Here is a 25,656-nt window from a genome sequence, read left to right as displayed (position 1 = left end):
CAGTCGGTTAAGCGTCTGACTTCGGCTCTGGTCAGATATCACGGTTCGTGAGTTCGAGCCCCGCGTCGGGCTCTGTGCTGACTGCTAGCTCAGAGCCTGGAGCCTGTTTCAGATTCTGTATCTCCCTCTCTCTCTGACCCTCCCCTGCTCACACTGTCTGTCTCTCAAAAATAAATAAAAAGCATTAAAAAAATTTAGATTTTAGGTGTTTTGTCAACGTAAGGTACAGTTCGTGTAAGGAAACAGTGTCTAAAGACACCTAACTTGACAACCATAGTGCTCGAGGATAGCCTAGAAACTAATAACTCTTTTCACTGAATAAAGCCTGCACAGGACTTCTTGGGGGAAAACCAAAGTTTAATAACTGGCTTTCACATTTATTAGGTTGGATCATGTTCAACTGCTGAAAATTTGACCAGAAAAAAAAATCTTATTTGGCTTTTTTGGGGGTGCCCCTCTTGTAACTGTCAAGAAAGTAACAGCTTCACTGTTTAAAAAGTTTAATGTGGTTGTGGAAGATTTTAATTATGGCGGTTTGTCATGACTGCACAGCGTTAGGGCTGCACCGAGGAGATCACCATGTTTGGGGAGTCTCTTACCTCTAAAATTTTTGTGGAAGGGAAAGGAAGGCTCTACCATTTTGCTGGTCAATCAGTATCTCAGGATAGTTGGGGGAGAGGAGGTTCTTTAAGTACTGGTGAGAAAACCTTTTGTCTCATTTACTACAGAATTAGAATTCCAGATCACTGGGGCTGTAACTGGCGTTTTGCGTATTAACGAAGCCTGACCATTTTCGATTTCTCTTAGACTTGCAGAAAGACTTGGCTAAGGTGAATCAATTCTATTTGCCTTCCAGCAATTAGAATACATTTTTGCCTTCAGAATAACTTAGGACCAAGACACTACCCAGAACACTGAAACAACAAACAGAGGGAGCAGTATGTACATCTAGATAAGGTGGACAAGAGAGGCATTCTAGAGCCTGTGATTCATTGGCTATAAATCCACATTAGGTACAGATACAGTGTTTCTGGCAACTAAGTTCTCTTATACCTAGGTACTACATAGAATGGGGGTGAGAAATAGCCCTCATTAGCTATAGGGTGCTTCATCTGATTATTCTGGCCTACATGCCGGCAAAGCAGTATAGTGAAAAAAACTTAGCCTTGAACTTGTCAGGGTCTAATGAATGAAGCCCAGCTCACAGAAGAGGAGCAGGGATCAGGACATTAACAAAACTGGGCTTTCTGCAGTCATTACTTCTCTGCGGACTGCTAGTAGAGGTAGAGTGGTTTCACTTTTATAGCTGTAGACACCAGCACTCTATTTGTATCTATATATTTCTATCTGCATAGATATATCTCAACTAAAACAATCATACTTTTAAAAGAAATGGAGGCAGACTTAGTTGAATGAGAAACAAGCAAATTTTACAAGGGTGAGAGGAACTTGTCATCCACTGGTTTTTAAGAATGCGTGTTTCAAACATCTTGAGTGAGATATGTCCCTATAGACACACTAGACTTGATCGCTGAAGCGAGGTCAGTAGAAACCATTGAAGTTTATTGGCGGTCACAATGCTTACACTGTATGCAGCAAACACCCTTACAAGTCTATCCGCAACCTGATCACGCAAGAAAGGATTCACCACACAGTCGCCAGAGGAGAAGGAAAAAGAAATTAACAGGCTTGTTTCTGGGGGTAGAGGAGAGAAATAAAGATAAAACCTAATTGATGAGTGTCCCATGGGCAAGAGCTGAACTAGAGATGCGTACAACTAGCAGCAGCAATTGTGGAAAAAGTACAAGGCAAATAGCTTTCTCCATTAATTTTCTTCTGTAGGTTAATTTTTTTTTAATATTCAAAACATTTATTATGGTTTTTATTTTATAAAAATGTATATTTTTAAAGGGGTGGGAGATTGTTAAATACTTCATGCTAGGCAGACCTTGTTATTAAGAACCCCTCCACTGTAGTAACTTCCTCCAGTTCATACATTCACGAGTGCAGGGTACATATATAAATATCCACGCGCACACATCCACACACACTGCCTCAAGGGCTGGGGAAGACTCAAAGTTATCGGCCACACAATTGGGCCTCTGGTGGACTCATCCAAACTGCTCAACAGGAGAGCAACTGGCTCAATTCCATCTCTCTGGTCTCTATCTTTACAGAGACCGAGAACCCTAAATCATAGAGTTACATCCGACTTACAAAAGCAAGAGGCATCTGTCTGAGGATGAGGATAAGCAAAGTGGGAAAAGGATGAAGCTAAGAACACCAAACACTTTTAGCTGGAGTTATCCGTCACTGCAAGAGGCCAACGGACCTAGGGCAGCATCTATGGTTGAAGGGGAAGGATGGTGCTCCACATGGCTTAGAGTTCCTAATAACAAGGGTAATACAGTAACAGGAAGTGATAATTTTGGGGGCAGGGAAAGGGCAATAAGAAAAAATATACATTTGGAACTTTTACCTTTTTTTCTTTTTCTTCTTTTTTTTTTTTTTTTGCCTCTCTACACTGTGTCACTAAATATATCTCTGCACGTTCACACATCCTCGTCCAGTAAAGCTTCAGGCCACCAGAATACACATTTTTTCCTCACTCGCATACACAACCCCTCACATCAGCATTGGTGCACTAGACTCTGTAAAAATTTTTCAGTCACACTTTTTGTTTTTAAACTTGAGTCAATATAAACCTTGTTCAAAATGTTATGAAAAAATGTACATGTTTATACAAGGCAGGTTGTGGCAGGACACTGGGGGTTCCCCCCTACCCCCTGGGGTGGCCCCAGGAGGAAGGGCTGGAGTCTCACACATTTGTGTCTCTATGTCCTCCCACCACCCTTCCCACCCAATCCCCCAGGAACCAGCAGCGCCCTGCCCCCTAGTGAGTGCACTCACACCCCTATTCCCTGGGGAAGTAGCCAGTTGACCTTTGCCATTTTCCCCACACCCCTGGAGGAGGGGGCCAGGATCAGCCAGGCCCTCTCCCATCTAATTGTTTGCCCCTCTGGGCCAGACCAAAGGGACGCTGCTCTGTACAGGTAGAGTCCAAGGAGGTGTCAGCTCATCATATCATTGCTATTCACGCCATAAGTGGAATTCTTCATCGAGTCGTTGACTTCTCGACGAAATGCTGACAGGTTCTGGGTGAACCTGCAGAGAGGATGGATTGTAGGTTGAGGGAGGAGGGTGGAAGGGAAAGGTCTTTACCTAAAACATTTCTGGCAGAGAAGTAGCTACCAAGAGGCAGAATGAATGACTCTGTTTCTAAGGTCAGTTAACCTCAGTCTTAAGACCTTAAAAGAAAGCTGCTCTAGTTTTGCACTCCTTGTGGTAGACTTGGAGATCTGGTCAAATCTGGGGCTTTGAGGGCCACCTTGGGCTCATGGCAGCATAAAAGGAATCTGGCAGAGGTGGGAAGTAACCCTCACACAGGGCATGAAAAAAATGAAGCTTTCATTTCTTCATGTTGGAGACCTGTGGGCCGGAGCTGTGCAGTCCAATATGGTAGCTGCTAGCCTCACATGGGGCAGCTGAGCACCTGAAATGTACCCCGTGCAACAGAAGAACTAAATCCAATTGGATGAAATTTACAATTCAGTTCCCCAATTGTACCTGAATTAGCCTTAAATTAAAATGCCATTTTTAAAATGAAATAAAATTTAAACAAGAATTCAGGAAAACCTGATATTCAGTTACTGGACAATTTCTAAGTATGTTTGGTATACTTGAATATGGGAATCTACTTTGTCAGCTCTAAATTTTGTGAAGTCTAAATACAAATCAAGCATTTCAAATGAATACTTAGCATCTGAATTGAGATTCCCTGTTAAGTGTACAATACACAGAATTTTGAACACTTAGTAAAATAAAAAGGATGTTACAGTTCTCAATTTTTAAATATGGATTACACACTGACATGATAATATTCTGCATATGTTAAGTTAAATACAATGTGGTAAAATGAATATTGTTTATTTCCTTTTATCCCCTTTTAATGTGGCTACTAGGAAATTTACTTGTATGGCTTGCTTTTCTATTGGACAGCACTGCTTTCGATGGCCTCTGAAAGACTCCTCAGGAGTCTCCCATTTCGAGGATTGGAGAAATTGCCTATGACTTTTCGGCAGGGCTCTCTACACTCACCTGTCTCTGTTTTTTGTAAGAAGATTTCGCTCGATGCCTTCCATCAGGTTTTCAAAACACAGATGCATAGCCTGCTGCTTCTCTGGTGGCTGGCTATTCACGATACTGTTCCTTAGGTCAGAAAAATACTGTGGGGCAAGGAGTGAGACAGGGTCAGGAGAGATGTGGCTTAACCTTCCCTCTTCTGCAGGGTGGAAGGAAGGTTCTCCAGCAAGAACAGAATTATCTATTAAAATTGGGTACCTTTTTTGATTTAAGCAAGTACTTGCCAGATAGTTTATCTTTATCTTACTTAAAAATCAGGAGTTTTAAATTTGTAAACAAGATCCAGGTTCTTGATTCTGTCTTTTAAGTAATCCCTATACCCAATGTGGGGCTGGAACCCACAACCCTGAGATCAAGATCAATTGAGCCAGCCAAGTGACCCTGATCCAGGATTCTTTATAGGAATCTCTAGACTTCCTTATATTTGTGGTAGAGCTGAGCTCGAATTTTCTTCACAGGTGGTCTGCTCAACAGATATATTCCCTCCTGGTAACATTTCCTTAGCCTTTACCTTTGTCTGAATTGCTACACATGGTGACTTCTAATAGTAAAGTAATTATGTGCTTGTCAAACCAGGAACATAAAATGCTTAGAAAATGGCTATTTTCCCTCTGCTTTGCCATCATGGAGTGTTCCTATCATGTTTCTCACAGTGCCCTGGCAAATGATAGCCAAGTGTGTGTCTGTCCATGCTTCTGGCTCTGGGCACCAGGGAGCTGGCTCTTTTACCTTTCCATTAAGTAGTATCAAGCCAAGTAGGGGCCGAGACATAGACCACTGGTTCCTACAGTCTTCAAAGATGATGATGTTCAGCACCGTTGACAGCATCTGGAAATGGAGAATCTGAGGCAGTGACCTAGTGTGTAGCCACCCAAGACAGAATTATAGATTCCAAAAAGAAGAGTTTATTGGGTTCAAGGACTCTTCTGTCTAGAGTAAACCAGGCAAATAGTTTATGAAACTTTATTTTAATCTCCTATTATGAGGTAAATTTTCTAATTTTTAAAAATGTTTATTTATTTATTTTTGAGAGACAGAGACAATACAAGCAGGGGAGGGTCACAGAGAGAGGAAGACACAGAACCCGAAGCAGGCTCCAGGCTCTGAGCTAGCTGTCAGAACAGAGCCTGACGTGGGGCTCGAACCCATAAACCGTGCGATCATGACCTGAGCCGAAGTCGGACGCTTAACCAACTGAGCCACCCAGGTGCCCCTATGAGGTAAGATTTCTAAGGTATTTCCTTTCCTGCTTTTTAAATTTGTTTGATAATTCCTTTAAAAATGGACCTTTCCAGTTCACCCTTTTTGTGGGGAATAGGATGGGTCACACAATGATCACAGTAGGCAAAAGCACTTTGCATATAGCACCCACGTACTTGTCTGAGAGGAGATAGCTTTTTTAAAAGTTTTTTTTTTTAATGTTTATTTTTGAGGGGGGTGTGGACAGAGGATCCCGAGCAGGCTCTGCACTGACAGCAGGGGGCCCATTGTGGGCCCAAACTCACAAACAGTGAGATCATGACCTAAGTTGAAGTCAGAGGCTTAACCAACTGAGCCCAGGTGCTACAGAAACCGCTTTTATAACATTTTGGGAATGTGATGTGAATGTGAATTATTTCACTGATTCTTTAAAGATTAATGATGCAGACAAAGGTGAGACTGGTTAAAATTAACTAGTAACTAAAAGCTAAGTAATTCCACTGATCCCATTTCTTTATTTTTATCTAGTGTATTTCTGCAAATCTTATTTTGGAAAGATGCTGCATACAAATAAAACGAGGGCAAACATATGGTTTGATCTCTGTGTGGTCAGGTATTGCCCTCTGTCCTGCACTCCTGTTCCCACTTTGCAAATGGGAGTAAAAGCTTTACAGCTGGGCACTGCTATCTTGTGCCCCACTTTCGACAATGGGTGAGCACAGTTATTGCTGTAGGACAGGTCCAAGGCATAGAGGTTGGTGTGACACTCAGAACAACTCAGAACCTGATTTTTTCAGGTTGTTTCTGTCTGATGTTTTGAGCAAATTCAAAATCCACTGCAATTTTAAGGCGTACACTTCACTTGGGCAGCATTATCCTGGTGAGATGGGAGACTCTTCATCTCGCTTGGCCCTTCCTCTCTCCCAGAGAAGGTCTTCCACTGCAGGACACCCCACACTGTCTCCTCATGCTCATGTTCCTTACCTGCTGGATCATCTCTGGATGCTGCTGCATGATATGCAGAAAGCGGTCACTCTCCTGGTTCAGGGGTGTCGTCCTCTTCTTGGTGCTCCGTGACAGCTGCTTAAAGAGGTATGTCACAATGTGGTCCAGGCAGGAGCAGCAGCCTGTGCATACCATGGTGTCTGGAAGAAAGAGGGGCAGGGGCGGATTAGAGCAGGGAAACGCAGCTGCTGATGGTGACCTGGGCAAATATGGATTGCCCTTAGCCGAGATCCTGTAGAGGCAGAGGTGCCCTGGCAGACTGGAACTGCACCCGGTTCAGTCAATGCCTTGTGCTGGGTGCTTCCTGTTAGCCTCTCACCTCATCGGATAGCAAGGCCCAATCCTAAGTCTGAGAGTGTGTGTGGTGATAGACAATATAAACGACGAATATCGACATTCTTGACTTAGTGTATGGATGTAGGTCTTCTGCTTCATTAAGAAATAATGAATAATTTAGTATAGCAAGTACTTCCATTGTGCCGGATATTGTGCTCATAAGGACCTCATAGGTATTATATCTTATTTATCCTCTTGAGACCTCTGGGAGGTTGGTGATCATTTTACAAATGAATAAGCCAAAGTCTGGAGATCACACTCCACACTGCTAATAACTGGACAGGCTGTGAGGAGAACCCAAGTGTGAGCTGTGAGCCTCTGCTCTGAGTTACGGGCGGTGGCACAGCTTCGCACTGCCTAGCAACACTCCCGGTCTGTCAGAGGCCCCGTATTCCTGGTCTCCAAGGCATCCTGTGGGGGCTGCAGACTCGTGTGTGCGCTTTACAAAGGGGACACGGCAGCAGAGCCTGTAGACAATGCTCTGACCATGTGAGGCACAGGCCAGGGCACTGAGGCATGAACCCTTGCGAAAGTCAACCATTCTGTTTCTGTTTACAGAGGGCCCTCTATTTTTAAGGAGCTATAAATTCTAACAGCCTTCTAAAGCAGGGTCAGATCCCTTGGCTAGACTGTCCTAGATATGCCTCGGCACTCTGCTGGAGGGAAATACAAATCAAAGGAGCGAGACAGAGGTATGGATGACTCACCATGTAGGCAATCCAAGTCATCCTATGTGCATTTGCAATATTTGTGATTATTTTGCAGTTGACTTAATCCTCCCATTTACATTTTGGTCAGCCTACCATTAAAAATGTACTTTCTTCTCTGAACACATACATACCTATACACATCTACTAAGACTGCTTGAAGGTAGCCCAGGAACAAAAGGGTTGACAGGAACCAGATCGAGTTAAGGGGAAAAGCTTCTGCAGCTGGCTGTGTGAGCACCTTCCACAGCCTCCACTGCCGCAGGTTAGAATCCAAACACCCAGATACAATGGGCACCTTCCTGCCCTCCCACCCTGCCCCGCCCATCTCTGTCTCCAGTTCCACTCCCCCCTCCCTCTTCTCTACTGCACCAGTGCTGCCATCTTGATTTCCTGATTCTTTCTAGCCTGTAGATGCTTATACTTGCTGTTACCTGTTGTTGGGAACCCTCCCCACTAACTTGATACTGCCCATTCAGCTTTTTGGTTTATGCTTTGATATGAATGCTTTCAGGCAGGCCTTGTTTGACCCCCCACATCCTCAAAAACCAGTTCAGGTATTCTTCATGGTGGCCCTCATGGCACTCCATCTTCACCCGACTGTAGTAAGTTAGTTAAGTGTAGTAAATAGGTGGTTGCCTATGTGTCTGTTTTACCCACCAGATAAAAAGCCCCTAAAGGACAGAGGCTATGCGTTATTAATTACTGTATGTTTCGTGTGTAGCACAGTACTTGGTGCTTAGGACAGGGCCAGTAAATATTTGCTGGATGAGAATGTACCCATGAATCATACACTCGGTGGTTAGGGTCAATTCCCCAAAGCAGTAAAGCTTTTGGATCCTCAGGCAAAATTCTCTCTTTCTATTAAGTGGTAAAAACCAACCAACCCAGGCACTCACCAAGTGCAGTAAGTCCTTCAGAAATGGAAGAGAGAATATACATGATGACATGAGGTTCCAGGCTTGCAATAAAGTTCATGTGGTCCTGAGTCAGGACTTCCAGTAGTGAATAGTAAGACTGGCTGAGCTTGGGGTAATCCTGTGGGAGAAGAGGGCAAAAATCAGCTCAGCACTGTGCACCTCCATATGCAGAGAGCAAGATCTTGAATAAAACAGCTCAGTTCTCTTCAGATGGGAAGATAAAAGAGCTAGCTGGAGCTAGTAAGCTCTCCAGAGTCATATTCAATCACAGTGTTGGGAAAATAACAAACAAAAAACCAAAAACCCCTAACAAAAACACCTGAACAAGATGAGGGGCTCGGATCTTGTCAATGAGGTTTAAGGCTTACCAGGAGGTCACTATGGGGAATAGAGAGGAGCAGCTTGATGAAGGTCTGTAGAGCATTGTCCAGGGCATCGTCTCCATAGAGACGGAAGACTCCAAAATTGACATAACTCCCACTGAGGGCAGCCTTCAGCATGGAGAAGCAGATGGAGATGCCCTTGAGCTTCAGTGCATAGACCTGATCCTTTGGGACCTCTCCTAGTGTCAGGATGCGATTGCCTAAGTAGACAGACATGTGGTAATGTATATTTATTCAACCACATTCTAACTGATAGTTTCTGTAACCAATTCAACCCTCTTACTCAAAGGCCCTAAGTGCCGGCTGGCACTGTAATACTGTCCTGGCTGTTGCCAGGGCTAGCCTGAGACCTACACTGCATACAGTGTGGTGACTGAGCTGGAATTCATTCCCAGGGTTATGCTCCTCTAAAGCCCTTACCATACATTGTTATCATCTTGCTCGTTTCTCTGAAGAGTAAAATGCCATTGGGGGAAGAGACATCAAATTGAAGTCGCTGGGATCTAAGCAGAGAACACAGAAGCAGAAAAAGTCAGAGGTAAGTTGTTGGAAGACTGGGATACTTCAGGCTTGGGTGATTCTTTTTGCACTAAGATGTGCAGATTACCTATCCGAACATAGAATAGCCAAGTTAAAGATATTTAACCTGTGACAGAGCTTAAATTTTGAAGACCAACAGCTAAACTCAAGTTCTGCTTCTCAAAGTAACAGCATTTAAAAGAAACAAAAGTGAGGCAGCAGATGAAATCACTCTTAAAATTCCCCATTTTGATTAAAGGATAGTTTCTACTACAGTCATTTCTTGATAGTACTAACTTATAGCCAGTCAGACATGAATCTACATTTACCTTTAAAGATTTGGTGGCAACTAAGGGAGGGTACAAGCATTGTTACCACTTTATAAAAGAAATGAGGCAAAGGCAACTCTGAGCACTATATGAGAAAGTAGGTGAGGCAAGCATTTTAAACAACTTGAGTTCTGGGGTGCCTGGGTGGCTCAGGCGGTTTTGGCTGAGGTCATGATCTCATGGTTTCATGGGTTCAAACTGTGTTGGGCTCTGTGCTGGCATCTCAGAGCCTGCTTGGGATTCTTGCTCACTCTCTCTCTGCCCCTCCTCAACTCATGCTCTCTCAGATAAATAAATAAAGTTGAAAAAAAAACACAACCAAAAACTTGAGTTCTGAGTTCTTGACTCAGATCATTTCCTGATGTTCTCTTGACCAGAGCATCTCTTCTTTGGTTTGCTCCACCTTTTAATCAGCTTCTAGTTTGTCTTTTTAATGACTCTAGTTGGTTAAGGCCTCACACCCAGGATCCTCCTTGATTCTTCTTTCCTTTCCTCCCCACACTGGATCCATCAAGATCTAGCTCTACAGTATGCCCTGAATCTATCCACTTCTTATGTGGTCCTTCTGTGTCCACTTTTGTCCCCCCACAATCCCTACTTCAGGGTAGGGTGATACCTAATTTAAATAAGGTAAATGGAGATCGGTTCAATCCCATGCCTAACAGACTTCAGCAGTTTCCCACTTTAAGGAGAACGTGCTCCTTCCTCACCACTGCTGTCCTAAGGTGCTATACGACTGGGGCTCTGCGGGCCTCTATGACTCGTTGTCCACTGTGGCCTCCCTTGTTCACCATGCCTCTGCCGGTGGTGTTTTTCCGTCTCAAGTCCCCGTGAGATCATCCCACCTTAGGGTTTTTATAGTTGTTCTCATTGTTTAGAATGCTCTTTCCCCTTATTTTGTAGGGCTATCAGGATCTTTGTCACTCAGATCCCAGCTTAAATATCACCTTCTCTGACCTTCCTCTCCTTCAATTCCCATTAACTTTTTTTTCTCCTTAGTACTTACCACTATTTGAAATGATTTCCCATGCTTGTTTTACTGTCTGTCTTCTCCCCCAAACGTAAAATCTAAGAGGGGAAAGGTTTTGTCTGACACAACAGCTAGGAAAGTGGCTGGCAAAGAACAGTTGCTCTTCAATATCTATTTTTCTAAATGAGGAACTCTTGATTATAAGCTTGACAGAGGCTACAGCCATAAGTAAGATAGTTTTAAAAGTTAATTATCTTAGGAGTGCCATGAGAGGCAGATACACAGACCTGAAATTCTAGTGAAGTCAAGGTGTTGGATTATTTTTTTCCTCCATCCCTAAATTCTTGGGCGAATCTAAAATTTGGCATTTTGGAAATCTCTTACTTTCTTCTTAAGTAAATATTACCAATCCAGCTGCAATCTGCAAAACAGATTACTTCTCTTAAAGCAGGGCATTCTTATGCGCTCAGCACCACTCTTAATGAGTCTTTCTGAAATGATAACTTCGAAATGTTGTGGGCATGGAAGCATTCCTAAGTGTTAACTTTTATACATGGGCAGCGAAATCAGAACGTTGGTTGCCAAATTCACTTCTCGTATGGGTATCTTGTGACTCTTTTTAAGGTGACTTACTTCCTGCAAGCAGCTGTGGCTTTGTGTGGTTGGGGCACCCTTCTTTCCAAACATATAAAACCATACACACATGAACTTTTATAGATTTTGTTTGGCAAAAGTGAGTTGCAAGCAGTGAGTCTTACTACTTCCACAATCTGCCCAAAAACACTAGATAAAGTAATTTCTCAAAGAACTCTCTCAGGTAAAAGGGCAGCTGTGCCCTTTGAAAATTTCCTCTTGCTTACCTATTGTGAACTAATTCAGCCATGAGCTTGAGCACAGGTGTAGTACAGGCTGGATCGTGGTACCATAGCTCAATTGCCCGCTGGAGAATTGGCATGTAGGATGGATATCTGTAAATGAAAAGCTAAGGAAAAAATTTTGAATCCAGAAAGGTACAGAATTTAAAATAATCTCTCCGCATTGGCCAAGCACAAACTGTCAAGTTAAAGTTCTCTAATTTCCTGCCTCCTGCTTGCTAAATCTTGTAGTCTTTCTAACCAGACTATGTGTTCTTAAAAATTTTGTAGGCATCTAATAATGTGATGTGATTTATATAATGACTTTCTTCTGAAGAGCATAATGTATTTCATATTGTTATCTCTTACCCCTTTGTGACAGGGAAGCAGCTATTTCTGTTATCTAACTATTGGAGAAATAGAGGTACTCAGATTTGAAATGATTTGCTCAAGATTATGAATCCAAGAAGGCTACACTTTCTAATTCCTAGGAAAGCTGTCTTTTTTTAGTAGATTGAAATGCCTCTTTTTTCTAAGTGTGGCAAAATTCAGGTGCAGCAGCTCCATAGGCATTTTATAACTGGGACCCAGAAGAGAAAGTGGTGGGCTATGACCTCGCTGATTTCCCTACCTCTCTGACTATGGAATGGCAGCTTACAAGACATAGGGCAGGCCTCTGGGGGCAACTCCTTGCCTTCATTGCTTCCCTAATCCTGCCCACCCCTTTCCCCCATGACTATATTGCCCATCCACCCTCCAGTTAAGGCTTGCATGGCATGCTCCTGGTCGGTGTTAGGATACATCCACTCAAACAGCATCATGAAGCTGGTCTTGGCATTAAAGGCGAAAGCTATCCCTCTCAGGTCTCTTACTAGGCCAACCAGAGTTCTCTGTAGTAGAAGGCAAAAGGAGGTTAAAACAGAAGAAAAACCAAACCTATAACAGCTTGATGGGGATTTCACAAATGTGTAATCAAATTCTTCCACCATTCAACAAATACTCCTTCCCAGATATTCTGAACTGATCTCTTTCATTTTAGAATGGAATCTTTTTTCTTGGAAAATTAGTTTTGTAAGCCTGTTATCTATTAAGAAAAAGCAATGGTTCCTGATCCATCACAGCAAAAACAGAAGCTGATAAAGTTTTAAGACACTAATATGATAAGTTATAAGTAAAAAGGAGAAAAGCAAAAAAGGTTGATTCATGAAGAGTGAGAAAGAAAAAAAAATGGCCAAAACGTCCATGCAAGAAGAGGCGGAGGGACTACATCTCGTGAAGGTCTGGTGCCACACCTAGTTACACAGGCATCTGTGCCACAGGAAAGCAAACGCAGATCCTGCAGGGAGGAGGCAAAGCAGCCTCCATCTTATCTGACCCTTTGGTTGGAGTCCCTGGAAATAAGACTGTGTCAAGACTTGGGAGGGTAAAGTACACTTTCACAGTAAGAGACCGAGGCCTAAGAGGCAGATACCGTGCCCACAGTCACGCTGCTAGGCAGCCTAGGGCCAGGGTTAAGACTCATACCATCGAGACTCCAATTCTAATGCTCTGTTTCTCAGTAGGACTTTACTTGTCCTGTGGGCCCTGAACAGCAGTAAGACTGCTTTTGAAAGCTGATAATCATCAAGGGTCTCAAGGACACAGGCACATTTGGGGGTCCTCACTCATTTGTCAAAAATGACTACTTCTGGGGAACCTGGGTAGCTTAAGCTGTTAAGCATCCAATTCTTAATTCTGGTTCAGGTCATGATCTCTCAGTTCATGAGGCTAAGCCTTGTGTTGGGCTCTGTGCTGACAGAATGGAGCCTGCTTGGGATTCTCTCTCTCTCTCTCTCTCTCTCTCTCTCTCTCTCTCTCTCTCCCTCTCCCTCTCCCTCTCCCTCTCTCTCCCCCACTGTCCCTCTCCTGTGCTCTCTAACTAAACAAAACTGAATGTACTTCTATCAGCCTGCTTTAAGCAGACAGTTTTGCTCCTAAACTGATACCATAACCTGTCTTTAAGTCTAAGATAGAGCCACTTTAAAAAAGTTATTCCATGAGGTGTGACAAAGATGTGGAAAATGCTTGTAGTTCGTGGCCAAAACAGTTCTTTTCATTACTTTCACTTGCTTTGTACAGAACTAAAGTGATGGGGAAAAGGGCTGCTATTCACTGATATCCCTCAATTATCCTTGGTATTGGTTGGTACTCTAGCTCAGGTTACTGACGTGTTTCACACTAACCTCAGCTCTTAAGGGTACCTATCCCTAAACATTGGCAGAAAGAGGGGAGAGAGCTGGACAAAGTGGTGTTGCTCTTTGACTTCCCTGATGATTGGGAGACAGAAAACTAAGAGGCTTTCTAGAGATGAAGACAGAATTTTGGAATATTAGGTAAAGCGTGGCATTTTGGGGCCGTACTCCTGCCTATTTGGTGACTATAATTCAGCCTCAGTGTCATTATGAACACTGCAAAAAAGTCCTACAAATATTAACAGCCAATTGTTTTCTGGTTTTGGTACAGAGACCTATAGATATGGTGAAGATGAGAAGAACAAAAATCAGAAATGATAATTCTGAGAGCCAGAAATCAATACCTAAAGGTAACTTTAAAATTCCATATATGTGGAAATTCACAAACCCTTCTAAATGACTCCTGCCAAAGAAGAAATCTTAATGGAAATTAGGAAATCCAAAGAACTGAATGAAAATGAAAATGTTACATATAAAAACTGGAAATTCTGGAGGCCTATTTCATGACAGTGTTAATAAACTTAATGCTGTTCAACTGTACACCTAAAAACAGTAAAGCTGGTAAACTTCACGTTATGTAAATCAACGTGTAGAATAATATGCCTGGAGGAACAGTTATAGCTTTAAATGATATTAGGAAAGAAGGAGAGATGAAAAGAAGTTAGAAAAATGGAAAAATCCCAAGAAAACATATGAAATAAAGAGTAGAATAGAAAACAGATACAACAGACATTTTTTTGTGTGCAAAAACTAATAAGGTTGACATGTTTCTGGCAAGACTGATCTAGAAAAAAGAGAAAGCATGAATACGCAGTATTAAAAATGAAAAGGGGACACATAACTAAAGATACAACAGAGATCAAAAAGGCAATAGGAAAACATACAAAATAACTTTATGCTACTACATTTGAAAATGTAGACAAAAATCCTAAGTGTTACATAAGAACATGCTTTAATGTTAAAATAAAAGACTTTATAAATCTCTACTGGTTTGTCGATTTCAAAATCCCAGGAGCCCAAGAGATTAAACACAAAGTGAAATCGGTGGGAAATGTATGGATGAGCACTATTTTCAGCAGTGCTAGCTCATCTAGTCTGTCAGGGGCTGCCCCAAAGCAGAAGCTGGTCAATCAGTGGTGAAGGACTCACCTTTGCCTCTTGCTCGTTGAAACTATTAGTGCTAAACATCTGGGCCACAGCCTCAAATGCAGCTGTGAGTGGCAGCATGAACTGTTCATACTGATCTTCATCCTCTCCTGTAAGGTAAACAACCCATGGTGTGACTCCAATATAAAAAATTCAATGCTGTGCATGCAAGGAAAATAAGATGGTATGAAAGATGAGCAGACCCGAGGATAATTCAAGGGAGACCCTTTTTCATCCCCACAGGTATGGGTAGTAATTTCAGAATAAAATATATATAGAGTTTTTAAATTAGAAAATGGCCAGAAATCATCCAGTCCAGGGATGTCCACATTGTTTTTGACACTGAGCTACAATACCAGAGATTCCTGTGTGTACAAAGTACTATATTTTTATTTACTTCTCCTTAAGTGACAGCTAACAGTCAACTGACAAAGGACCGAGTCTGGTGTATGAGAACCTGAGGAGACTTGTACTGGATCAGGTGCCTGTGGAGGCTCTCTTCACACTTCTCTCTTTTCACTAATCTTCCATAAACCTGGAAGGTTCTGTAATGTTATTTAATAGGATTAAACTTAAATAGCTCAGAATGAGGAAGAGAGTGCTGCGTTTGTCCTTAGTTGACCCAAACAGCTAATATCACATGGCAGCTACAAAGGCTCTTAAGCCCTGCGGGTTCACATGGGCTAGTGAACTGGGGCATGAAAAGCTGTGTTGATGGTCTTGGGTGGGTTGCACCTTCATGTGGGGTAGAGAGTTATCTGGCCAACAATATGCACTTAGGATTCAATTCTCTTAATTTTCAGAGGAGGACTATGAAATAGGTTTTAAAACCACTGCACATCAGATGAAAACTTCTGGCACATATTGCTCTTCTCTTCCAGTTACAGGGACCATATGATCTGTCCTTGGTGAAATCAGACTGTTATTTCACATAGTTTTGTTATTGATGAAACAACAGGAAAGGCCTCCCCCACATCCAGTTTTCCATCTCAAGTAAGAATTAGAACAAGGCCAGACTACTGTGAGAGACTCTAGGATTTATTGCAGTACCTAAATCCACCATGAGGAGACGCCCAAGTGCTGTGTAGAACGTAGTCCGACACCGCATGTCTGTCAGGTTGGACTGATTGTTAATACCCAGAAATGAAAAGTGCTCGCTCTATTGAAAAAAAGAAGACAAGTTAAAAAGATAAAGACATGGGTCACAGGTAGAAGGCAAGCCAGGAATTTCAGAATTACTGAGCCTTTTCAAGCCACATCGTCATTCCTTAAGGGTATGAGTGGGATTAAACATTTTTTTGATGATTGCTGTTATCTACAACTAATTTATCTTTGTATGAGTAATAGTAGGCAGCTTCACCATAACTCAGATCATTTGGATTCCAAAGAGCAGCTCAGATGACAGTAAGTGTGATCTGGCAGTGTGTAGGGAGTCAGGGAGCAGTCCCTGGCTGGGGGTGGAGGGCACTACGGACCTCAATTGAAACATCCCCCTTATATGGCTGAGGAAGTGTGTGTGGCTGGCTGGAGAGGAGAACTGGGCAGAGGTGCTAAATCACTCACCGTGTGATTGTTCAGCATGAACTGTACCGCACTAAGCTTCACCAGTTTCCTTACACTACTGTATGTGAAGACAAAGAAAGTAGGTCAAGGAAAGTGTGTGCAAATGAAGAATCTCTAATGCAGAATGCAACTTTCTAGGATAAAGTAGCTTCTTTCTTGACTACGAATTCCATACCCAGATTATCTTATTTTCCTTAAGCACTTGAATATAACACCTGCCAAATGCGGGAAAAATGTGTTCTCTTTTAAGCAATATTTAACTGATTAGTGACAGAATACCCAAACCAAACTTCCATCTGTAAGAAAAGAGATAAAAGCTAACAGTTTTCCCCCAAGGATCATGAATATCCTACGGCAGCTTTTCTCACTGGGGCTTCTATGAGGGAATTAAGCCCTAAATCCCTGCCTAAGGCATCCATGATGTGTGGTGAATTAGATTCTCTCTTATGCATTTAGAATGTCACTAGTTATGTACAATCTTAAAAGTCACTAATTTTTATAGGGTTTGGTCTCTTGTAGACCCCTGACTGTAGAAGCCTGCCAAAAGGGTGATTCAAACTTTACCACAGATTTGGTCTAGGCCAAGAGGGAATGAAGCCACTAATTTTACTGCAGGACCTGGAATCAGGCTACTTCTACCAATGGGCTGACAATCAAGATGGTCTCTGTCATCACTGGGGATGCAAAAATCTTGGTCACAGAATGTATACTGATCAGACAGATCTGCTGGGTATTTCTGGATCTTAGAGATAACCAGGGATAAATCTGTAGAAACTGTTAGCTTGTGGGGTGGCTCCTATTTGGAATCCGGAATTCTCCCTGGATTCTGTGTGGGTATTGCCTTTGGCTCCTAGGAGAATGGAGGATACTTGAGCACACATAAAGTGAAATTAAAGTGGAAATAGCAGGAAGCCATGGTTTCTAAGACTGTGGCAAGCCACAGTTCCTGCTGTGCACAGAAACCAGCTTAGAAAAGGATATCCAATGGAGAGGTCATTGAGAAGCTGTAGTGTCTTGGAAGTGATTGGTTCACAGCGACCCCAGTACTTCAGGTTGGTGATGCTGGAGGACAAAAAAGAAAAAAAAAAGCAGGAGATACTTTTGATTTGCCTGGTTTCCTTGAGGGTTGGGAGAAGAAGAAAATCATCCATCAAGAGTCACCACACATCTGCATCACCAATTCACAGACATCACAACCACAAAAAATGGGTATAAAATCTCCGTACTTACATTTGGTTGACTAGAAAAATTATCCTTCAGATAATCTTCACTACTTGGTTCCAAAGCTACACTGGCCCATACCCAGGCCCTTGGAATTCTGGGGCACTCCAGGGCTGATTTCTGCAGCAAGGGTAAGAGATTTCTGCGGCAGTGATAACATGCAGACGTATGCAATTCTGCACCTGCGCCATCCACTGTCAGCTGCAGAATTCTAGTAGCCCTTGCTTCCGGGTTCTTGGCTGGCAGAGTCCTTTAGACCCCCTTTGCTTTTTGCATCTTAAATTATTAACCAGCTCATGGATATGAGTGTTTAGGATTGGGATGGCTGGAAGGGGCAAAATGTCACTTTGCACACAGCCCTGGGTAAGATATTTGGCTCCTAGTTGTGTGCTTTTAAATACTGAGCTCCTGAAGAGGGGAAAATGTCAACAAAGGGGGCATAACTTAAAAAAAAAAAAAAGAAAACAAACAAAAGAAGGGCCAATTAGGAGCTCCAACTTTGAAGACAGTTCAAATAGCACTAGATTTTGCAGATTCAAGACTCTCCAAGAATGTGATGGTTCTTGAGAGGAATAAGCCTGTTTTAAAGTGGGGCTCTTCTCCTAGGGGGCGGGGCATACCTAGTGGAAATCAGCACCAGAAAACGAATGCCCACTCTGGGCATCCCTGGCAGCAGGGTGATTGCCTGAGAGGCTGAGCTCCTCTGGGGAGGGAGGTCCATTTTGCTAATGCCATGAAAGGGTTTCACCAGTGATTCCAGAGGCTATAGAGGAGATTTCACATGAACAAAATTAAATCCTTGCCTGTACAAGCCTGGAATGCTCTGGGGCCGGGCCATATCTCTAAGCACAGCTTGTCACACACTCAAATGCACAATTTTCTGACGCAAACGATCAATGCTGGAATACCAAGGCACTGGCAGCATAATGCCAAGATCACATTTTACAGTTGCAAGGGACTCTTGCTGATGGCAAGTCAAACACTTACATTTTTCCTATGAAGACGCTTAGGACCATGGTCTCATCATTCAAGCCCAGAACTTCTGAGAGTCGGCGGTACAGCTGGTGTTGTGTTAAGGGAAGAAAAAGTAATAAGAAAATATGGATTAGAAAAATCACATCCCAGTACTGTTTTTGTCCTTATTGGGGGTAAGATGTGGGAAGAAAATGGACAAAATGTAGGAGAAGTCTTTCTTGAAGAGACTAAGCTATTTTCTAAGTATTTCTGGACACTGGATAGATGCTGAGCTATCTTACCAGTCCCCTTCAACCCTGAGGTTACAAAGACTGTCAAAGCCTTCTGTTGTTCTCAATATCAATTCCCAGAAACTGAGAATTGCCAATGTTGAGACCAACAAATGTTTTGACTGGACATTTGTTAAGCATATGGAGCATTAGAGAGATGGACCCAATTCTTTGATGAATCTCTCAAAATTCTAATGAAGAAGAGACATATGAACTATCCTGATACTAAACCCTGTGTCTGAACTGGTATCAGAAGTCTCTTAGTCAGCAATTCTGCAAGCCCAAGTGAGAATAAAGTAGAGCCAATTGAGAGTCTGTTACCTTAGAGGATTTTTGCACCTGGTCCCCAATGTAGATCTTACGAAACTGTTCAAAAAAGCTCAGCATGGCCAATTCTAGCTTCTCGTTACCCGCTTGCGCCAAGCGAGAATCTGTCAGGTTCATCAGCTGGAGCACCCTAGAGGAAGAAGAAGAATGATTCTCTCAACAGCATGACATCCTGGTCACTTTAGAAAACCCAAACTGCCCTCCAATGGTCATATGTGTCCCCTCTCCTAACCCATCCTATCTAAAAGGCATTCTCTGCAGGCTCTATGCTCTGCTGAGAGAACAAAATTCTCCATTTCTGCCCCCTCCAGGAACCAGAGCTGGAGAATGAATATGAATGACTGGTTAGATGCTTAAAACTTTTAGTCCACCAAGACTGGAGACTGAGTTAGAACTCATGATTAGCTTAAAAATAGTGAGGAAAAAACCCCCACTAGTATTGGGGTAATGGTATTCCTTGAAACTTCTGTGAGACCTTGAGTAAAGCAATTTATCTTCTGAATCCCAGTTCCTCACCCATAAAATGAGGGAGACTGGACTAAGCCCATGGTTCTCAATTATTTTTCCTGAAGGGCCATGAAGGGAATGGACCCAAGAAGGACAATGTCCACAGGTGGGCAGGAGCTCCAGGAACCAAGAGCAGATATACAACTGTGACCTCATCCCTGTGGTACCTGTGACTTCCTATCTTTTCCCTGAGTCTTTCCCCCCAAGAAAGAAAGCACAGTGGAATGCAAGTGTGTAAATACTGAGTGAATGTCATTACAAGCAAGTCATCTGACTTTCTGATGACATGAGAACAGGTGACAAACTATTTTTGTCACATAAGTCAATTAGACTCAGGAGTGATGCTGTAACACTCAGTGTGAGAACGAGTGTACAAAGACACTGTCTTCTATTTATATTATGACACACACACACAGGATCACAGCAGCCTGCTGAGTCAGAAAGCTTATTAGCTTTCATCCTTATCAAATCTTTGCTCAGTTCTTCAAAAAATGCCAGTGTGACATACCATGGAGACTTTTGTCAGGATTAAGGCACCTAAGGGCATATGTAGGACACAAATGGGGTTGTCTGGGAACCAATATATTCTAAGGAATCATGTTAAAATGTGTTTATTTCTAAGGAAAGCATCTCAAAGTTCAGAAACCTTCAGGGTGGCAGTTCCCCAACGTCACACAATACTGAAACATGACCTGCCCTTGCATTTGCATTCTGACAGGAGGGTGCATTGGGGTGTCCAATGGCTATCAGATGCATGACATCATGAGAGACTGAATGCAGACACAGATCTGAGAATCCAGCTGACTTTTGGGCCACGTTCTAAAACAAAGACACTTCTCATTAATCTTTTTGAAAAATATTTTTAAAAACACTGTTTTTGCTAACATGTAATGGGCTTTTTGTTATTTTTAAATGAATACATTTAAACATTCTCAGTTTTACTTATTTTTATTTTTTTAAAAAAGATTTTAAGTAATCTCTACACCCAACGTGGGGCTCAAACTCAACACTGAGATCAAGAGTGGCATGCTCTACTCACTGAGTCGGCCAGGCACCCCAGTTTTACTTTTTAATATTATAAATATCAATAGCTATCTCTTATTTTCTTTTTTAAGTTTTATTTTATTTTGCTTTATATTTGAGAGAGTAGAGACAGTATGAGCAGGGGAGGGGCAGAGAGAGGGAGAGAGAGAATCTCAAGCAGGCTCTGCACTGCCAGCACAGAGCATGATGTAGGGCTCAAACTCACGAAACTGTGAGATCATGACCTGAGCCAAAACCAAGAGTTGGAGGCTTAACCAGCTGAGCCACCCAGGTGCCCTTTCAATAGCTATAGCTTATAAACTCAATACTACTTATTTATTTATTTTCAAAGTTTATTTATTGAGAGAGAGAGAGAGAATATCCCAAGCAGGCTCCATGCTCTGCAGAGAGCCTGATGTGGGGCTCGATCTCATGACTATGAGATCATGACCTGAGCTGAAATCAGGAGTGAGATGCTCAACTGACTGAACCACCTAGGGGCCCTGAGATCCTCAAAACTTTTTAAGAGGGTGAACAGTCTTGGTGAAAAGGTTTGAGAAGCTTTGCAGTAGAGTATTAAAATATCCTGCTTTTTTATTTATGTTAGGTGAAAGTTTAAAAATCATTAAATGTTCATTTATAGGTTTTTTTCGGAGATGGATAAGAATCACAGGTACAAAGTAACCTGAAATCCTCCATGTGGAAAAGTGTACCTCAAGAGATTTGAAAGGCTGCAGAAACTCTGCAATTCCATATTTGGGAATGTTTGAAGAACCACAGTTCCCCATTAGTCTTACTCTGCTACTGCAAAGGTAGTCCACATTTCATTAACTCTGAGATACCGTCCTTAAAACTAAAAGCTACTCCCTACTCTCGTTTCCCTAATTCTGTATCCATCATTTCCTTGCTGAATTACTGCAGATGTTTCCTCAGTAAAGATTATAGGTAGAATTGGGGCACCTGGGTGGCTCAGCTGGTTAAGCATCAGGTTTCAGCTCAGGTCATGATCTCACAGTTCATGAGTTCAAGCCCCATATCGGACTCTGTGCTGACAGCTCAGAGCCTGGAGCCTGCTTAAGATTCTGTGTCTCCCTCTCTCTCTCTGCCCCTCCCTCACTTGCACGCTGTTTCTATCTCAAAAATAAATAATCATTAAACTTTAAAAGAAAAAAAAAAAGACTGTAGGTAGAATTTCTGCTGCATTTATAAAATGTCCGCATCTGGACCTGTACAGTTTTTCACTTTCATGGGCAATCAGCTTTGTGAGCTTACATTCTATAAATGGGGAGGAAAGCACTAACAGAAGCAGACCAACCTCCTGTGGTCTGAGAACACCAAGAGGGGGTGGCGGTCACAGAAGTGAAATGGAAAGCCTCTGTGAGACCACTTACCGACAGACAAGCTCGCCATCCATAGCATCTTGCTCATCAGTGCTGGCAAATGAAACCCGGCCACCAATCACTGCACCAATGATGTAAACCAGCCATGTGAGCCTTCCTGCAACAGGAAGAAGACCTATCAGCGTCCACTTCAGCGGTTATTTCATTGAAGAAATTTCCTCACAGTGAGGTTCATTTCTTACTATGGGCTTCTGTAATCTTAATAACACTATGGTAGAGTCATAATGCCTAACTTTTCCTACAGAGAACAGCTATAACCCCACTCTGCTAAGGGGGATATTCATTAGATAACAGACATTCTGCTATCAGACAAGGTCATTATTTTTAGAGTCCAGTATTTTCTTGAAGTTAAACACATTCATGTAGACAAAATTTCAGTCACTCTTCCCCAGCCCCCTTTGGCATTTATTTACAATAGTCTTTTGTGCAGATGGAGGTAACTGATGATGGAAGAGTCCTTTTGAGGTGAAGGCAGGAAAGAGAGGTGGCAATGAGGGGCACCTGGGTCACTCAATCGGTTGAGCATCTGACTCTTGATTTTGGCTCAGGTTGAAATCATGAGTTGGAGCCCTGCGCAGAGCCCCGAGTTGGGTTCTGTGCTGACAGTGCAGAGCCTGCTTGGGATTCTGTATCTCCCCTTCTCTGTCCCTCCCCAACTTGTGCTCTCTCAAAAATAAACATTAGATAAAACAACAGAGAGAGAGGTGGCAATGAGTGAAAGGGTACTGGCAAGCACCACCTTACAGGCCGCGTCCGCTGCCCACTCACCCTCCTGCACGGCGATGTCCATGGGGCTCGCGCTGGCGCTCTGCAGCAGCTCCTGATAGGACTGGGCAGACTGGTCGAACAACTGCACAAGGAGCGCGCATGTCTTCTCGTACTCGCAACGCCCGATTGTGGACAGCTGGTCCAGCTGCTGCTGCACCAGACCTGTGTCCTCCAGAGGGTCTTCTAGTCCATCCCTGCTGCCAAGGGGAAAAAGTCAACTCTCTTAAAATATGCAGTTGATTTTCTTACCACGGTAGCTCTTGTTCTTCTGCATTTACCACCACTTCCACCAGTAAAGGCCTCCACCCCAACACTCCCTTTTACACGGAAGAAATATATATGTATAAAAAGTGGGAAAACCTGTGTCTTCACCCTAGCATGTGTCTTTAGATAGATTCTATGTGTTAGTGTCCAGCCTTGTGCTCTCAACTCTTGCTCCCTTAACATTTGTCTGCCTTGATCTACTCAGTCCTATGAGCTCTTGGTCCTTAGTCTCTTGCTGGTTCTCGACTGTAATAACCTTTGGGACTACAACCATCCTGTCCTCGTGTGAGGCTCTTGTGGTCCAGTGTGTTTTGGAACTCAGAAATCTTCAGGTTTTAATGAGGCAATACGACGCTTCTACTATATAACATGAACCCTCAATGTACTCTCTGGTGTATCAAATGTACCATTCTTGTAGCCAAATGTATAAATATTATGAATAATCACACAAAACATAAGATAGAAAAAACTATAAATGGGCCCGTACCAGCACATGTCAAGTTTTGCCACCAAATGCATTTTGATTCCAAACTGATGAAAAAATTTACTTTCTAGGTGTTGGATTTCAGAACTGCAGATGAGGCACTATGGTTCTACACCAGGTCCTACCTTATCTCCTATTCCTAGATTCACAAATCTTGTCATATTATGAGCTCTTTGTGTGTTGCTACATTGTAGTGTGACACCCAAGTGGCTGCAGCACTGCCCCCATTACAGCTAGAGTTCACAGTTGTGCGTGCACCGCGGTCCACATACTGGGCGGAGACAGAGCAGTTAATCCTTCAAACAACCTTGCCCAAGAGCACACAGCTATTAACTGGCTACCGGGGCCTGCACATCTAACCACTCAACACTGCCTCACTGAAACCAGCTGAGTCCTCAGGAACAAATTATGTCGCTAAGAGGATGATGCTTTCAGGGCACCTGAGGGCTCAGGCAGTTAAGTGTCTGACTCTTGATTTTGGCTCTGGTCATGATCTCATGGTTTATGAGATCCAGCCCCACATGGGGATCTGCACACTGATATCACAGAGCCTGCTTGGGATTCTCTGTCTCTCTCTTTCTCTCTGCCCCTCTCCTGCTTGTACTCTCTCTCAAAAGAAATAAACATTAAACAAACAAACAAACAAAATGAAGTCAGCAGGCTTCACAAATACTTGGATTTTGAAATGACTCAAGTCATTAACAGTTGAGACTATCACTCATGACAATTAAATGCACTTGATTCTGAGCCAATTAAGATCTGATTTTTAAAAGAGCTCAGACCAGAACGCCTGAGTGGCTCAGTCAGTTAAGCATCTGACTTTGGCTCAGGTCATATCTCATGGGTTTGAGCCCTGCATCAGGCTCTGTCCTGAATGCTTGCTCAGAGCCTGGAGCCTGCTTCAGATTCTGTGTCTCCTTCTCTCTCTGACCCTCCCCACTCATGCTCTGTCTCACTGTATCTCTCAAAAATAAGTAAATGTAAAAAAAAAAAAAAAGTTTATTTCTTGGTTTGCCACTATTAAAAAAATTTTTAGAAAGCTCAGACCTTCAGAATCTAAGTAAATTCCCCTGAAAAACAGCCAACAAAAAAACTTCACAAGAAAGGTCCCTAAACAGAGAATCATTTCACTTTATATAGGTCATTTCTGAAAGGGTCTAATATTTCTTTAGCTACAGATTTCTGGTCTAGTTAATGGTCAAGGTAGACAGAAACCAGGTGCTCCTGTAACGCAACTGGCTTTCGGCTGTCTAGGATCCTCTTCTGGTGAGGTCTGAATTACATCATCTTATTTATCCACTTATTTCTTCAGTAAATTAAAGCACCTATAGCTTACAGATAATTCTTATCATCCTTAGCTTATAAATGTTCCTCTCCGGTTTAAAGGAAACCAGTGGCAAGGACAACGGTATGCTGATATACCTAGTAGTCAAAGATATTTTGAAGAATGGCAAAAGTGGGGGCCATAATAAGGCTGTAAAGAGAAAGACTATTCTTTCAGATGTTATACTTTCATCTGCTGACATGAAAAAATGGCCATTAACAGCATTAGTTCCAATGAGCCTCATGTTAAGCCCTACGCCAGGCACCTGGCGGGAGGACGCAGAGGCCTGCCCCAGCCCCTTACCGCAGTATGATGTGCACAGACTCCAGACGGGACGTGACGTAGGCTTTGGTGACCTCGGGGGTGTATGTCTCCAGCATGTGGGGCTCTGTGGCTTTCACGTACGGCACCGAGGCTGCCAACCGCTGCCACAGGCTCAGGAGATAGTGCACGCTGTTTGGGGCGAACTCCCAGTGCTAAGGAAAACCAGAAGAGTAGCAAGTCTATTTCTCATTTCTGTACACAATACATTAGTCCCATGCCACTTGACACAAAGGATAAAGACTTGGGGAAAAAAAAAAAGAGGACCAGTTTTTATGGGCTTTGTTTTGTGCATGACAACTCATCTAATGTACTTATTAGTATTTCAGAGACTATGCCTCTAATAAAAACAGCTGTTCTATCCTGGCTGTATAAACCTCCCCACAAGGAAAGCCTTGTATAAGTGG

At 42.8% G+C, this 25,656-nt stretch overlaps 1 protein-coding gene across 3 annotated transcripts in view; it reads right to left on the bottom strand.

Annotated features, from left to right (window-relative positions):
• Positions 1-1,542: 1,542 nt before the first annotated feature.
• Positions 1,543-25,656, bottom strand: part of XPO7 (exportin 7) — a 40,646-nt gene continuing 16,532 nt past the window's right edge. For 2 of the 3 annotated variants that reach the window (XM_029937062.1, XM_029937069.1), the window contains exons 11-28: positions 25,232-25,404; positions 22,857-23,050; positions 22,080-22,185; positions 19,153-19,288; positions 18,575-18,648; positions 17,348-17,428; positions 16,367-16,430; positions 15,854-15,962; positions 14,807-14,913; positions 12,228-12,316; positions 11,433-11,540; positions 9,175-9,257; positions 8,740-8,954; positions 8,351-8,489; positions 6,388-6,548; positions 4,933-5,031; positions 4,159-4,286; positions 1,543-3,165 (exon numbers count right to left, since the gene is read on the bottom strand). In XM_029937062.1, the coding sequence (XP_029792922.1) occupies positions 3,072-3,165; positions 4,159-4,286; positions 4,933-5,031; positions 6,388-6,548; positions 8,351-8,489; positions 8,740-8,954; positions 9,175-9,257; positions 11,433-11,540; positions 12,228-12,316; positions 14,807-14,913; positions 15,854-15,962; positions 16,367-16,430; positions 17,348-17,428; positions 18,575-18,648; positions 19,153-19,288; positions 22,080-22,185; positions 22,857-23,050; positions 25,232-25,404 (2,160 nt within the window). In that variant the 3' untranslated portion in view covers positions 1,543-3,071. Of the gene's footprint in view, positions 3,166-4,158; positions 4,287-4,932; positions 5,032-6,387; positions 6,549-8,350; positions 8,490-8,739; positions 8,955-9,174; positions 9,258-11,432; positions 11,541-12,227; positions 12,317-14,806; positions 14,914-15,853; positions 15,963-16,366; positions 16,431-17,347; positions 17,429-18,574; positions 18,649-19,152; positions 19,289-22,079; positions 22,186-22,856; positions 23,054-25,231; positions 25,405-25,656 lie in introns of all 3 variants that reach the window. The other variant, XM_029937052.1, reaches the window with a different exon arrangement.

The sequence above is a fragment of the Suricata suricatta genome, chromosome 1 (assembly GCF_006229205.1).
Source record: "Suricata suricatta isolate VVHF042 chromosome 1, meerkat_22Aug2017_6uvM2_HiC, whole genome shotgun sequence".
Lineage (NCBI taxonomy): Eukaryota > Metazoa > Chordata > Mammalia > Carnivora > Herpestidae > Suricata > Suricata suricatta.
This window is presented reverse-complemented; position numbering and strand designations above follow the sequence as displayed.